This window comes from Diprion similis, chromosome 6 (genome assembly GCF_021155765.1).
Source record: "Diprion similis isolate iyDipSimi1 chromosome 6, iyDipSimi1.1, whole genome shotgun sequence".
Lineage (NCBI taxonomy): Eukaryota > Metazoa > Arthropoda > Insecta > Hymenoptera > Diprionidae > Diprion > Diprion similis.
The window spans coordinates 7,856,621-7,871,138 of record NC_060110.1 but is presented as its reverse complement, the minus strand read 5'-3'; the positions used below and the strand labels follow the sequence as shown (position 1 = coordinate 7,871,138).

At 38.7% G+C, this 14,518-nt stretch overlaps 2 protein-coding genes across 2 annotated transcripts; both read right to left on the bottom strand.

Moving 5' to 3' along the window:
- Positions 1 to 728: 728 nt before the first annotated feature.
- Positions 729 to 5,041, bottom strand: LOC124406801 (ubiquilin-1). Its single transcript, XM_046882407.1, has 7 exons — positions 4,870 to 5,041; positions 4,553 to 4,745; positions 3,687 to 3,975; positions 2,535 to 3,200; positions 2,238 to 2,367; positions 1,846 to 1,984; positions 729 to 1,698 (listed from the first exon to the last, which is right to left on the bottom strand). The coding sequence occupies exons 1-7, from the start codon at positions 4,969 to 4,971 to the stop codon at positions 1,622 to 1,624; spliced, it is 1,596 nt and encodes a 531-aa protein (XP_046738363.1). The 5' UTR covers positions 4,972 to 5,041; the 3' UTR covers positions 729 to 1,621.
- A 1,614-nt stretch (positions 5,042 to 6,655) lies between these two features.
- Positions 6,656 to 12,000, bottom strand: LOC124407414 (protein SMG5). The gene is made up of 9 exons (XM_046883523.1): positions 11,777 to 12,000; positions 11,274 to 11,496; positions 11,034 to 11,198; positions 10,677 to 10,945; positions 10,328 to 10,508; positions 8,195 to 9,965; positions 7,746 to 8,081; positions 7,175 to 7,627; positions 6,656 to 6,693 (listed from the first exon to the last, which is right to left on the bottom strand). Exons 1-8 carry the CDS (start codon positions 11,845 to 11,847, stop codon positions 7,560 to 7,562), a joined length of 3,084 nt encoding a protein of 1,027 aa, XP_046739479.1. The 5' UTR covers positions 11,848 to 12,000; the 3' UTR covers positions 6,656 to 6,693; positions 7,175 to 7,559.
- Positions 12,001 to 14,518: the final 2,518 nt, after the last annotated feature.

The window sequence follows — 14,518 nt, the reverse complement described above, 5'->3', positions numbered from 1 at the left end:
TACTACAAAAAAATTCTATTCATGTTGTTGACGCTTTCATTCCGTCGACATCGAAAATTATCAATTTTCTAAGTTTCTAGACTCCAAATTATAAATCCTGAGTCGCGTTCGAACCTCGCTGCAAAAAAGCTTTATCCCGCTAATTCTATTAAGAAATTAGATTATGTAAGAACGTAACGGTCAAGTAGAACTAAATCCTGTAACGGAAATCTCGAAGAGTATAATTCCAGAGACTAATGCAAAATTTTTATACGAGACTTGAAAAGTGCTATTCGTACCACATCCATGCTGAAATGCACAATAAATGTCAAAATGAGATGAAAATAAACAGAAGTTTGAGCTGAAAAAAAAAGAATAACTATCTTAGATAATTCTATATCAATAACGCACAAACAGATAAGGAAAAAAAATATTCGTTAGCTTTGGTATTTCACAAGGATATAACTGGCAGTTTTATGTCAATGAAGTAAATCAAATTTATCGATTCGTAATTTGTACGGTTTCGTATTGAAACTATTCATGTTCGGGAAAAATCAGTTATTTGCAATGTTTTTATCAGAGATCCATAAAATGTTGACTTGGTCATTTCGTTTAGTTTGCACCTTCATTGGTAATGAAAGGCTGTCCCTCTTTATTGCAGAGTTGAGGAGGGAAAATTGGATTAGAGTTTGTTAGATTAAATAATTTATCAATTCGATTATTACTATCAATATTATATGATTACTATTATCATTATTATTATTATTAATCAACCACATTTTTATTTCATATATAATAGCTTTTACAGAATGTCTCACTTGAGTGAGCCAGACTAATAAACACCTATACGATAAATGTGTACGCATATTCATTCAGTAGTAATATGTCAATCATGGGAGGTAAAATGATCATATTTTTCGTCTTTTTTGGTTTTTTTCCTTTTGATAATGATAATTTATAACTTTCACCTTTTCGACTTAAAAACTAGCTGATAATTAGGTTTCACTTGAATGTATGCACTTTTCATACAATGCGGAATAATTTGAAAACGGCTTTTTCAATGTGAACATGTGTTGTCTATTTTCAGACCTATTACATAGGTTCCTTATATCTTCATCCAACAATGACTTTGCTACAAATCTATGAATTTGTAATTGAGAAAACACAATGCCTAATGCTTTTCATATGCTACAATTAGACAAATCGAACAGCTCATATTATTATAATAATTATTGTAATAATATATAATATAATATTTCTAAATCATTGTAAATAATTTTGCACTGAAAAAATATATTGTTACAATTATATAGCTTTTATAGCACATCAAATAATACACGGACGAGAATATGAGACGACAAGGACCGATCGAAACCTAATATCGTTGTCGTCGCGCGGAACTTGTTCGAAATGGCCAGATTTGGTAAGCCACATCGAACGGGCACCGATCCGACATTAAAATAATAAAAATGCACATCGAACGAGTCATTAGAGCGTGTATTATCCTGCTAAAAGCCAGGACTGAGGGTTCATAATTTTTCTTGTCGAAATTGCCGGGTGTCTGCCGCCTCATCTGATCAAACAGATGTAAAGAGGGTAAACTAGGTATCATAATGAAAATATTCAGGTTACAGATTGGTGGTTAGCTCATGGACAGTTGTCCGTTTGCCAATAGTCTCTCAACAGCTGCGTTTATGTCTCCAAATGTTGCGATTAGCGCTGAAATCAAATAATTAACATTTAAACTTGATTCAATAACGCTGCAATGACATCCGAATAATCTACTCTTTTTTTCGATCATCCAATTTACACATGGTCAAATCTGATTTGAAACTGTAAGTACGTATTCTCTGTCGGGTGAATTACCTTGAAGGTTCGCGTCCCTGTTCACAAAACCCATTGCAGTAAGCTGCTCGAGCTGTGCTCTATACCGTTCTTCAGGAGGTGGCAGCTGCTGACCACCACCAACTCCATCCGCACCTTGGTGTAGCGCCATTGACGATACCTGTTTGAATGATATCACAGTTGGTTGTTAGGATTTGATTAACTACCTCTATAATTTATTCATACGTCATTGGGAACGAGCTGATTTAATTTCCATACTGTATAACCTAACTGAATAAAATCAATGCTTTTGCGAGACGTACAAATCATGTAACATGTTTGTATAGGTTCTTATACATGGTTGATTTACTAGATTATACATAACGGACTGAATAGATTTTGTACACTGGGTAAACATATACATGCATAGTTACCATATGAGCCAAGAATTGGGAAAATGCTGCATCCTGTTGATTGGCATCCGTTTGCGGACCTGTAGCCGGGGTCTGTTCTGTGGCACCAGACGTGGGAGTGGTGGGTACCGGTGGAACACTTAGACCTATACTGTGAGGACAATTAACAATAAATTTCACGTCTTTAGATGAAAAATTAGACAATCGTTATAACTGAAGGATATCATAAATTATAGTTTTGAGAATGCAATGCTTTGACACTTTCAAGGTTAGAAACAGCTTACGATTACAGCAACCCTGTATAGATGAGACACTCACTTGCCAACAAGTTCAGGTGCGACAGTGCGAAGTTGTTCCATGCCCTGTTGTATTTGTCGAATAGCAGCGAGGGCTTCTGGATTACCAACAACACTCTGAATGTGAGGGTTTTGCATCTGTCGTAAAAAGGCTGGCATCATGGCCCGCATCTGTTCCTGCATTTGAGGATTCCTTCGAAGCAGTGGATTCGTCGATATCATTCTGGAGGCCATGGCGGGATCTGCACTCATTGCATCGAGCATGGCACGAGTGTATGGCGCGTTCAACATGTTTTGCATCAACTGTGGATTCTCCATCATCTGTGCGGTCAAACTCTGCATTCCAGGTGAACCCAAGATGCCTCCTCTCATGGGATTTGGATTTGGCCCCTGTTCTTGGCCCGCTGGTGGTGTTTGACCTTGACTCCAAGGGTTTGGCAAAGGGTCACGATTCTCCTGCCCCTGCTGAGGATTTGCTGCATCAATAGGTTGACTGGATTCGACTAGAGCCGCAAACGGGTTCCGTTCATTGGCTGCCGCAGCAAGCATGGGCTCTTGAATGTCTCTGTACATTCGTCGTAACGCACTGTAACCACCGGGGATACTTTCCAGGTTGGAGAGGGCTCGATCGTGAGAGCGCATCAGCTCCTGAAGCATTGACGGATTTCGCGCCAATTCCATGGTTTGTCTGAAAAATATGATACAGGTACAAAGCTGGTAGATCACAAATTATCTTAGAAAAGTAAAAGGAAACCAATGTCTTGTACTGTATGTAAAAAGTCACAACACGATTCATATGCATCTGCAATGATATTCAATACTAACAATTGTCTACATATCATTTGATTAGAAACGATTATGTTCAGAAATTATTAAAGTGTCACTCAAAATCATTTTCATATAGTATGAAACAAAAACACATGTAATTTAAAAAAAACTTATAGCCATAATTGGTTATTACAACTGTAGCTAAAGCTTCTATTATAAAATGATGTTAAAACTTCAGAATACTCAACAGTTTTCTAAAATTGACTCGAAAATTATGATTGGCACAGTATTTAACAAAACCTTATTGTGAATCACAACTGACAAAGAGTAGGGCCAAAAAGTAGTTAAAAACATCATTTACCAGTCGTCAATCATAGTAATTTATAAAACCATAAGAGCAATTTACCTTAAAAGTTCCGGATTATTGAGCATGTGGCTTATCTCTGGATTGCGTTGCATTAATTCCTGCATTTGCGGATTAGACGTGACCAAGTTCCGCATGTTCTCTGGATCATTCATCAAGCTTTGCACTAATGGATTGTCAAGCACTTGCCGCATCATATCAGGACTGGATAACAATTCACGCTGCATGCGTTGCTGCAATTCCATAAAATTGCCCGAGCCCAATCCAAGGCTTTCAAGACCAGGAAGTCCTCCCAAACCTCCTAGGCCAAAGGGGCTGGCGTTAACGTCGGCTGGAAAGCAGAAACAATATCACCTATAAAAATTACATTGGCACAAGCTTTTGGTACATGAGAGAGGACTATGTAAATAGAAACTAGAAACATGGAAACGGCCGAAAAAGAAAATGAATTGGAAATTATAGTGAAAGGAATAAGAAGATATCAAGTTATAAAACTGGTGGTGTTTCATCAGCTATTCAGGAAACATACTTAAATACATGTATCATCGTATTTGATGAATATTTGCATTATGACAATCTCTATTAGATAAGAAAGCTTAATTTAATTGAAAATAGGTAAAAGGATGATTTAATCTGAATCGGTCTGCATCTCTATTTGCGAACATCAACTTCGTGGGTGTGGAAAGGATTGCTGCAATTTTGCAATAACAGCTGACAGCTACACGTCTTTGGCTGATTAATCATAGCACAAGATTACTAGCAGTTTACAGGACACATGCGACGTGGGTGACAGGGTTGTCAACCAGGAATAAATAATGAGGATAAATTGGGCATATGGACCTCGATGGATTCCACGCCCTGAGTTGATCTCTACTCTTGATTGACAGCGACGCACGCGAGTTGCTTACCGGGGGGCCGGGGTGGCGGAGCTTCCGTCTGGGTGGCGGGCGCCCGAGGAGCCTTGATGACCAAGTGGACGGTCAAACCATCTTTGACGTTGTGTGTGGCGAGTGTCTCGTGGTCCTTCATGATTTTCCCGGCGAATATAAGGCAGATCTGATCGGGCTGGGCATTGAATTTCTTGGAAACCGCATCTTTGAACTACGTATCACCATCGTTCGGGAAGATATATTATGAATTAGTGAAGGAAAATCATCGTGCGATTGAACTAGTCGGGCAACGGTCACGGGGTTCGCAGGCTACGCTGCACGTGACCAACACTTACGTCTTTGATTGATGCATTTTCTTCTATTTCCACGCTCTGTTTCTCCTTTGGCGTTTTAATATTAATTGTAATTTTCTTCTGACTCTCCTGGCTTTCTGCCATCTTTGAGTGGTAGATGACTCGTTACTTTGGGATGCTTTCGATTTTCGCACGTAGGGAAAAAGGACTGAGTTAGAACTCCGCCGCAGCCTTTGGACAGGCGCTTCGCTCGTTGATCTGGTACATTCTTTCAGGCGTTCCGAAAACTCCCTAGATTCAACACCTTTCCTCCAATCTACATACTCCGTGTTTCTCTGGACGCGTTCACTTCACCGACACCATTCTTCCCAATTGAGCACTGATATATATGGGGCATTCCAGCTGAACTGGACCCACTATTGACCTCATATGTTCGTATTCAGTTCTCAAGTTTTCTTAGAAATTCTTTAAGATTTTTCGAATCAAACGGTTTCGTATTATGATTTTTTTCAAATCGCTTTTTTCTTAAGTGACCTTTTTCAAGAGCACGTAGCGCAAAAACGTGAGGTCTGAGAACAGAATTTCATGAAAATAAGTTCCTCAGTTCGATTCGAACTTTCAGGATAAAAATGGTGAACAAATCTACAACCTCCCCAATGGTGATGTTTTTCGTTCTATAGTAAAAAATAGATTTTTCATCAAGTATATCATGACTAATTTCGCCCGAATTTTTTTGATAAAAAGATGCATTCATTACAAACATTTCAGGACCCAAAACATTATTCCCCGACTCTTCGTTGAAGACATTGACTGAAGAATTGAAAAGTTAAAACGATTTCAAACCAAGAACTCCCCCAGAGAATTAACAGATATGTACTTGGTAGTAGTATGTGATTTGAATCTTTTTTTCGTACGAGGTGATTATGTGCAAACATTTTTGGTCAAAGATATTTTTGAGGGTACTAACCACATTTTTAATGTACTTGGTTTTTGCACTAGAGATGCTTTGGTGGGAGGGCAGGATTTTCTTAGTTCCAAATCGTTTTAATTCTTCAATTCTTCAGTCAGCGTCTTCAACAAAAAGTCGGGGAATAATGCTTTGGGTCCTGAAATGTTTGTAATGAATGCACCTTTTTATAAAAAAAATTCGGGCGAAATTAATCATGACATACTTGACGAAAAATCAATCTTTTTACCATGGGAAGAAAAAATCACCTTTGGGGAAGTTGTAGATTTATTCAGGATTTTTTTCATGAAACTTTGAATCGAACTGAGGAACTTATTTTGATGAAATTTTATTTTCAGACCTCACGCTTTTGCGCTACGTCCTCTTGAGAAATGTCATTTTGCAAAAAAAGCGATTTGAAAAAAATCATAACTCAAAACCGTTTCATTTCAAAAATCTGAAAAAATTCAGTCTTCTTGTGAGCTAATAGAATTTGAAAAAAAAATTGAGAACTGAATAAATAATCGAAGACATAAACGAGAGCTTCAGTAAACTGATTTACCAATCGAACGATTTTACTCTCAATTTTGAGTTTTTTTTTAAAGCTAAACTGGTATGCAAAATGTCCACTTTTCGTAAAACTTGAATGTATGATCATCGCAAATTTTAACGTTGAACCAGATGCATAAGTTGATTTTATTCAGTTATTTGGTTTCAGTAAACTACTCATTCGTCCAATAACGTGTAAATATCTTTTATGCTTATTCAGTACTTTGATTTCACACGACTTATAAACAATGGCTACTAAAATTGTACAAAATATTAATTTTTCGTGTCAACAGTCAGCAACAAATGAAAAACGTAAATAAAGTAACCTTTTCCATGCTTCCAAATATGGTTACGAATGGGGATTTCCCACACTTAAGGTGCTATAAAGACGCGTTGTACACCTCGAAAACGCGGGGATGCACAACTCCTATACCGCTCAAGCGATCAAAGTGAAACTTGGGCAGTTAATGCCTTATTTTGGCAAAAAGTGGAGCGTCTTTTTGCTTTTTCAAAATTTGGAAAAAAATTTTACAGATTGGTTACCACCCACAGAAATTGGCCAAATTTTTACAGTTGCACTGAATGTATCGAACTACCCGGTATGATGCCGCTCGGCGGTGATAAAACACACATTTTAAGCCCTGTCCCAAGAGATTTGATGGTGAAATGACGAAATGGCAGCTGAAATGGGAAAATGTAGAATTTTTTTCCAAATTTTGAAAAAGTAAAAAGACGCTCCACTTTTTTCCCAAATAAGGCATTAACTGCCCAAGTTCCACTTTAATCGCTTGAGCGGTATAGGAGTTTTGCATCCCCGTGTTTTGGAAGTGTACAACGCGTCTTTATAAGCACCTCAAACTTGCGATGCGTTCGAATGTCCCACATTCTACAAAATGTAACTATGTGATATTACTAATATGAATTTATTTTTATTCGGAAATATGGACATAGAAAATACAATTTCTATAATGTAACTTAGGAGAATGCGATTAATTAAGGGAAAAATAATATATGACGGTTTTTTTTTAATTTAGAAATATACAATGCAGAAACATTAAGTTATCCGCATTGTTTCAAATTTAGTGTTATGATATTCGTTGCGGGTTTCCAACCCCACTCGCACTCGCCGAAACGTTCGCCCTTTAATGCGCGGTTCTATTACTGGCGGATGAATCCCACGGTTATCGTTGTGATATACGAGAATTGCAGACGCTGTTCTCTCATCGGCCTTTCGCCTTCAACCGTGACTCTTACTGGACGCCTTCCATTTCGTGTGAAACGATTCTATATGTTCCAGGTTAACTCCTGCAAACAAAAAATAATCCAAGTTTCACTAACAAGATAACATTGTTCGACCCTATTCGCTATGTTCCGTAAATTTGATAATCTCCACCGATCACGAATCCGAAATCATAATGCTTACCTGCACTTTTGGCAAGACCAACTGGACTGAAATTTGCCGTTTTTTGTTCATCCGCGCTGCATCCAGTCAGTAGCGTAACAACAGGGGCTTCTCCTTCGCTCGTAAGACTGACTTTCGTCTGGTTTGTCAGATAGTGACAGCATTCGATTATTTGAAAGTAGAGCCATGCCTCCTTGTCCTTTGGTCTGGGTCCTTTGACTAGGGGGATTGGAAGCCGTTCGTGCGGTCTTTGAGCGCGTAAAAATCTCGAACCACGTCTCAATTGGGCTTCTAGCCACCTAGTTGCTTCCCTTGCTCGACTGCTCGTGCGCTTTACCTCATCCAAGGCAGAAACGACTGAAAATTAACAAACGGAAGTTTTGAATCTTGATGACAATTTTTAAGAATTATTTAAAGTAGTAGCTTAATTGACATATTGTGCATTGGATAATTGTTTGTAATATTCTTACCCACGGAAGGTATGACAACAATGAATCGCTTTGCATAAACGAGACGCTTCAGCGCTGGCATGTGCTTCGAGAGAGCCTCGTGGTCAGGCACAAGATATGGCGACATTAATCTGGACCGCAAACGGGTTTCTAATGCTCTAACTTCGGCTTTCAACCACAGTCTTCCCATATGCCTCATTAGTTTTCCCTGTGGATGATCTGCCTCAGATTCCTTCTTCTCTTTTTTGCTATCTACATTTGATACTGTGGAATTATCGACATCCGAGGTAACAAAGAGCTGTCTAGTTTCATCATATGACATGCCAGACTCCTCCATAGCACATAGAAAATGACCAAATTTAATCAATTTCATACTCCTTAGTAGCGTTTCTTCTCTTTTATTCATTCTAAATTTCTTTAGGAATTCCCAGTCAAGAATCTTCTGCGTATTATCAAAAACTTTAAGGCCTTTTAGCTCAATATCTTCGGGAAGCGGTACTACTTCAACAGATTTAATCAAATTTTGGCTATTGAGGTTTTGGAATAGTGTGATGTTCTCTGGGTTTTTGAACAAAGCATCCGCGTTTATGTTGATCAAATTCAATAACGTCGATATCCTTTTCAGTAGTGTACTTGAACTTTTAGCGCATGACTGCACAATGTCAGGGTTACCAATCAACCAGTCGAAGCAAACTTTGATTGATGCCAAAATTCCTTCGCCCATTAAAACATTTATTATTTCAGCAGCACCCAGACTCTGCTTCTTCAACTGAGCTATATAGGTGACAGTATTATTTGAGCCATTACTTTCATCGTAAGCACTACTTGAATCAACGTTCGTTGTTACGGTTATTGCACTTCCAGAATTTGTCGTGGAATCCCTGTCATCTTTCAAAACTGTCTCGTTAACACCGTTTGACGATATGCTGGCTTTCACAGTGTTTTTACTCTCTTTAATTTCAGTCAAAGTCGGGTTTGCCTCGTCTATAATACTAGTTTCATTTCCAACGGCAGAATCTTGTTCCTTGTTTATTACTTTATCAACTTCGGTATCACTCAAATCTTCAGAGACAGCGTCATCTGACAAAATAATTTCCTCGCTCAAAGCATCCTCCTCAGTTTCGGAAATATCAGAGTTCAGTTCATCGCTGGAAGATCCTATTGTTGCACCATCGGCGTCACTCGCATCAGAGTCAGAACTATTTTTGCGCCTTCGAGGACGTCTAAGCTTGGTCAATAAACTCTTTGATTTGTCTTTCGACTTTTTGGCTCCATTCAATAGATCATCAACACCAATAACAATGTCTTCAATATTATCCGAGTGTTTACGATTATCATTAATATCGAGAAAGTTATTATCGCAGTTTAGTACGCTCTGTTTATTATCAATATTAATTCCGTTTATCTCTTGAATATCGTCACTCTTTAATTCGTCATTTCCATTTTCCCCTACAAATTGGGGGTTACTTGTCACATATTCTTCTCCGTTCAGCAGGGAGATATTGATCACCGACTCTTGTAATCTCTCAATAGTAGTTTGTAGCAATTGGGATAAAATAGCCAAAGTGAATGCGATTACCCCGCGAACTTCCGGCGAATCTTTACTCTGGAGTTTCATTATTGTCATGAAACAGATTACCACGATTTTGAACATCATTTCATCGGTTAGATGGTAAGGTTCATCCTCAGCAAAACTTTGTAGGTACAATTGAATGCTGCTTTCTTCTTCCTTCTTGCTGTCTGATTCAGTTGTTTCAAGTGTGAGACAATTTTCAATTTCGGTAAGTAATTCCTGCAAAGCATAGATATATTACTTATGACGTTTTCAATTAGCTGCATCCAGTATGCGCTGTCTACAATTTTCCCAATTTTTAGCCAACAGCAAAGGCAAAATTCTAGGGAAAATGTACTATGTGCACACTCAGTCAGCAAAAGGTGAAAATGCTATTATATGGCGAACTCAACTCACGAAAAAAATGCCCACTGAGTGCAGTTTCCCTAGTTTTGTAGCTTTTACATTGGTTGAAGACTAGCGATTCTACACTTAGTGCATAGATTATTCGATAGTTTAGCTCTCATTAATGAGTACAACTTTATACAGATGATCTCAGAAATTTCAGCCCTGCTGCTGAGCGTTTGTTCTGCAATACGTACTTGGCTGACTTGATTTATGCTATCAGAGTTTGGAGAGATGGAATTCCAAAGTTGTAACAAAGAAAGAAGTTGCGCGATGCAGCGATGGAGTTGATCTTCTTCCTTGCCCGTGAAAGAATGGGTTGTAATCATTCTCTTCAGATTACCCTCTGCACCCTCAAATGATTCTGAGCATAACATGCTGTGCATAAGAAAACTTGATTAAATAAAGTATGATGTAAATAAACTACGAATTTCAAATCATAACGTTTTCATCTCTGAATACAGGCTCATGAATTTTTGTCGATACACATTATTTGGACGCATAATTTGCTAGAAATACAGATATCCTTATTCAATGGCAACTTACCATCTCATATAATAATAAACAGCATCGAGTCCAAAATTTTTGTTTCCAGACATAGTTCCCAGTTGATTATGGGGCATTCCAATGTTTGGATCTATCAGAATAGCCATCTTGTAATATCTAGTTGCAGTTTTTGGGTCCCAATATGGATCTAAGTCTAGTTTATACCTTGATAGATCTCCCAAACATATTAAACTACGATGAATAAATCGTATAGCACACTGTCTTACTTCCTCTGCATGCATTTTACTTTGCAAAGACTTTTGTTTTCGCTGTAATGAGATGAATATTTGCATGGATATTTATAAGACAATTATATTTCAATTGATATAACTAGTATCTCGTAACTTGGGAACTTACGTTGGATAACACTTCTTTATTCTGAGGATAGGCAAAGTCTATAACGCCCATCAAATCTAGGTTGCATTCAAGCTGGAGCCTCAGAATCAAGTGATGGTAAAATCCCACACCCACTGCCAGGTGAGTGGATAAAAATGCTTTTTCAGTCTCATTCCAAGAGTTAGCCTGAAAATGTTGATGGAATTTCAATTAATAACAACCCAGTTTGATTGGGGTGTGCAAATAATGAGCGTGCACTACCTTTCGCAGTTTTTTAACGGCGGCAACGACATCGTAGAAGCCCCGCCGCCACAAGAGTTCCTCGATCTTGCGAGCATGGCCAATGGTGTCTTTGAATATCAGTCTCTCGCAGTAATCTCTTAGTTTGGCTCTGAGGGTTTCTCCTGACGGTGTAAAAATGTCGACAACTGACAAAGACCGGCTCCTCTGCTCATCGAGCCTCTGGGCAATATCTGTTACCCCTCTGTTGGTTACACAATCATAATACCTGTGAAACGGGATCCAAATTGGGGCGCTCAAGACGCACGGGGATTCTCGGAAATCCCGTGTTCCGTAAATAATGAATTTTTTGTTTTTTTGAGGTTAGGTTGAGAACCACTCTACGTCGTTAGTGTATCGGTACGCTTCGCGTTGCGTTATCGGTACTCGAGAGGTCAGCTCGTATTGTTATTATCATTATAGGGACGAAATACTTTTGCTTTCATAATCGGAGAGTATTAAAAGATTTTGTGAAAATATGTTACCTGTAAAGACGCCTCGTCTGGTCGAGGCAGTCGTTTCTGGCATCCGCCACAGGGTTGAATGACTTCTTCATATTGCGTGTCAACTCATCTTTCCATGGATTTCAGCTGATCTATCATTTCTCAACAACAAACTTCGAACCGATTCTCGCGCGAGGTCTCATTGGTCTCATTGTATGAAAATACGGCGACATTTGCCAGCCCTCTTCCTCTTTCTCCGCAGTCCGCAGCGCCCAGCAACGTGCAATTGCAAGATGGCCGAGTTACAGCGCAAGTCCCACTGCGCATCGTCGCTGCATTCGCGCTCGCGTCGCGCGCTCCGCGATTCCGGCCGTGATTTTCACACTTTTTCAATTTACTTAGAAATTACTTTTACACTCACTTGAACGTAAACTCACCTAGGTATCAAAAGACTGGCCGTAAAATTATGTGTTAATAACTGTACAATCTACAAAATTAAAGTCTACGAGGAACTGTAACACGAAATGTAGAAAAAATAATTATAACGTGACGTTGACGGACAACAAACGAGGCGCGTGCGGTACTCGGATAAATATCGTCATGTCTCTTTTCGGTAAATTCAAAAGCGGCAACTTCACTGCGCAGGATCTTGGTCTCATGAAATTTGAAGTCCGCGTTATTCACGACCCCGGTGGAGTGGATTCTAACGACGCTGAAGGGCTGATGTTCGTGTTAACAAAAGCAGGGTTGTGCGTCGTTGACGAAATGCTCGGATGGAGTAGCGTGGCCAAATTGTGCGATTATACACCTGCTATAATTTCAACTGATATTCATTATTAACACTTATACTACATCTCATGTTGTTCCAGGCTAATGTACACTTGTATCAACGAGGTGACGCGAATGATCGTTAGCGAAGCCATTAAATTCGTTCAAAATAATTATATGGTAAGAAATTAAGATGTAAGTCACACATAGGCTAAATGTGAAGGAGACAGACTGTTCAATGGGAATGTTGTGTTATGTTTCTCTTGATTGACTGGCTTTCGTCGCAGTTCAAATTTTGGGATTACTCGTGAACAAATTAGACGCGAAATGGATGCTCTTTATTGCACACCTGAATGTATCACGGAAACTGTAATTGGGATACATCGTGATATTTAAGGAAGCTATGAAAAATAAATTTACTTCCTTTATTTTGCTCGTATCACTGTTTTGAAACTTTGTTGCAGAGCTGAGCTTGACGAAGGCCTGCAGTAGAAAAAATACTATAAATTGAATTCAACCAAGCTTATGATCGTTAACACATTATACAAACAGACCATCAATAACTCCCAAAAAGTCAAGTGTCATCATACAAACTGTGGACTACGTTTGGTCTACGCTTAAAACTGCTGGTAATTACGCAGTATGATAAGTATCCATGGATTTCTCTATATTTGGTGGATAAGAAAAAATTTGCTACAACAAAAACAGTGTCATATTGGAAATAAAAGCTATTGTTTCAAATTTAAGGTGAATTTTTGAATTCTTTTATTGCAACTAGTTAATTCCTTGCGGTTTGAACTTATTCTGGGTATTATAAAATATATTACTGTAATTGTTTATTCTTATCACCTACAATGTCCTTCGTTATGGAAGAATCGAAGATTATGGGTTTGATAATCGATTTACACAAACGCGGCGCCAAGAAGCGAAGGCGACGCTTGGATTTCTAACAGTTCATATTAACTTTTCTTTGTGTATGCTGTTTCTGCATCAGATCTTATCGTAAACTTACCACAACTTGTGTCAAAGAATAGTTTACATAACTCGTGTGTGCAGGTATTACCTACTTCCCGCACTTGTCACGTAATGTACTATTTTCGCCGAACCCCGCGACATTTCTAGGGGCTTCTATACTTTTTCCTCACCCTGCATATGCTTAAATTTGGATTACCCCATGGGTTGAGATGCAATAATGGCAACGCTCTTCTTTCGCGGGAGTTTTTTGAGTACCGGCAATGCCATCCAATCATAGAACCTGGCAAAATGCGTTCCAAAAATCACGCATAGATTGTACGAAGCATGTGCGAGGCGCCACATGAGATCATCTCGAGTTGGTCGAGCCTGACGATCAGTCGCCTCGACAGTAAAATAATCGGAAATATCACGCAGTCGCAGAATCTCGCTAATGGTGGCGTCCCAGCGTGAAATGAAATGGTTTTTCACGTTTAGTTAACATGCATTTAAATTTCAAAATATTGTACTTAACTGTTATTTTTAGGCTTGAGTTGAATTTCTTTCTTTTTATCTGTCTGTCTCGCTTTTCCTTTTTCTCCCTCTCTTTCTCTTTCTGCTCGTTGTAGAAGTCAGGTTACAATCAATTCGAACACAGCTATGTGATAATCACGGACATCACACACACACACACACACATGTCGCAAACCAGCGCCGATTGTAACCCAGCCTTGCGTAATCATTTCGGCATAGGCGTTATCGCTTTGTATTCAAAACTGCGTAATACAACACACACCTACGTTTTACTTGTACGGACGCACCTTGCAGCCAAAACGATTTTTGATTCTCTGTAAAAAAGATTCAAGCTGATATACATATAGAGTAATAAATAATAATAATCGATATCATCCATCGCAGTTTGACACCTAGCTTGTATCTCCGCATGCTATATCGCGTTGCGATCATTCCATGAAAATTTTTTTATAGCATTATCCCATGAGATTAAAAACTACCAGAAAGACATATTATTTTAAATTTCCATATGCAGAGCAATACGAGATCACT

What these genes read in the sequence shown, in the direction of transcription:
- LOC124407414 (XM_046883523.1), bottom strand. Translation starts at nt 11,847, where the DNA reads ATGAAGAAGTCATTCAACCCTGTGGCGGATGCCAGAAACGACTGCCTC. An exon ending in GTTTATTATTATATGAGATG is followed by an intron (nt 10,509 to 10,676) that starts GTAAGTTGCCAT and finishes TCTTATGCACAG; the next exon opens with CATGTTATGCTCAGAATCAT. An exon ending in GCATAAATCAAGTCAGCCAA is followed by an intron (nt 9,966 to 10,327) that starts GTACGTATTGCA and finishes TATGCTTTGCAG; the next exon opens with GAATTACTTACCGAAATTGA.
- LOC124406801 (XM_046882407.1), bottom strand. Translation starts at nt 4,971, where the DNA reads ATGGCAGAAAGCCAGGAGAGTCAGAAGAAAATTACAATTAATATTAAA. An exon ending in GCACCTGAACTTGTTGGCAA is followed by an intron (nt 2,368 to 2,534) that starts GTGAGTGTCTCA and finishes TTGTCCTCACAG; the next exon opens with TATAGGTCTAAGTGTTCCAC. An exon ending in CCCAATTCTTGGCTCATATG is followed by an intron (nt 1,985 to 2,237) that starts GTAACTATGCAT and finishes TCATTCAAACAG; the next exon opens with GTATCGTCAATGGCGCTACA.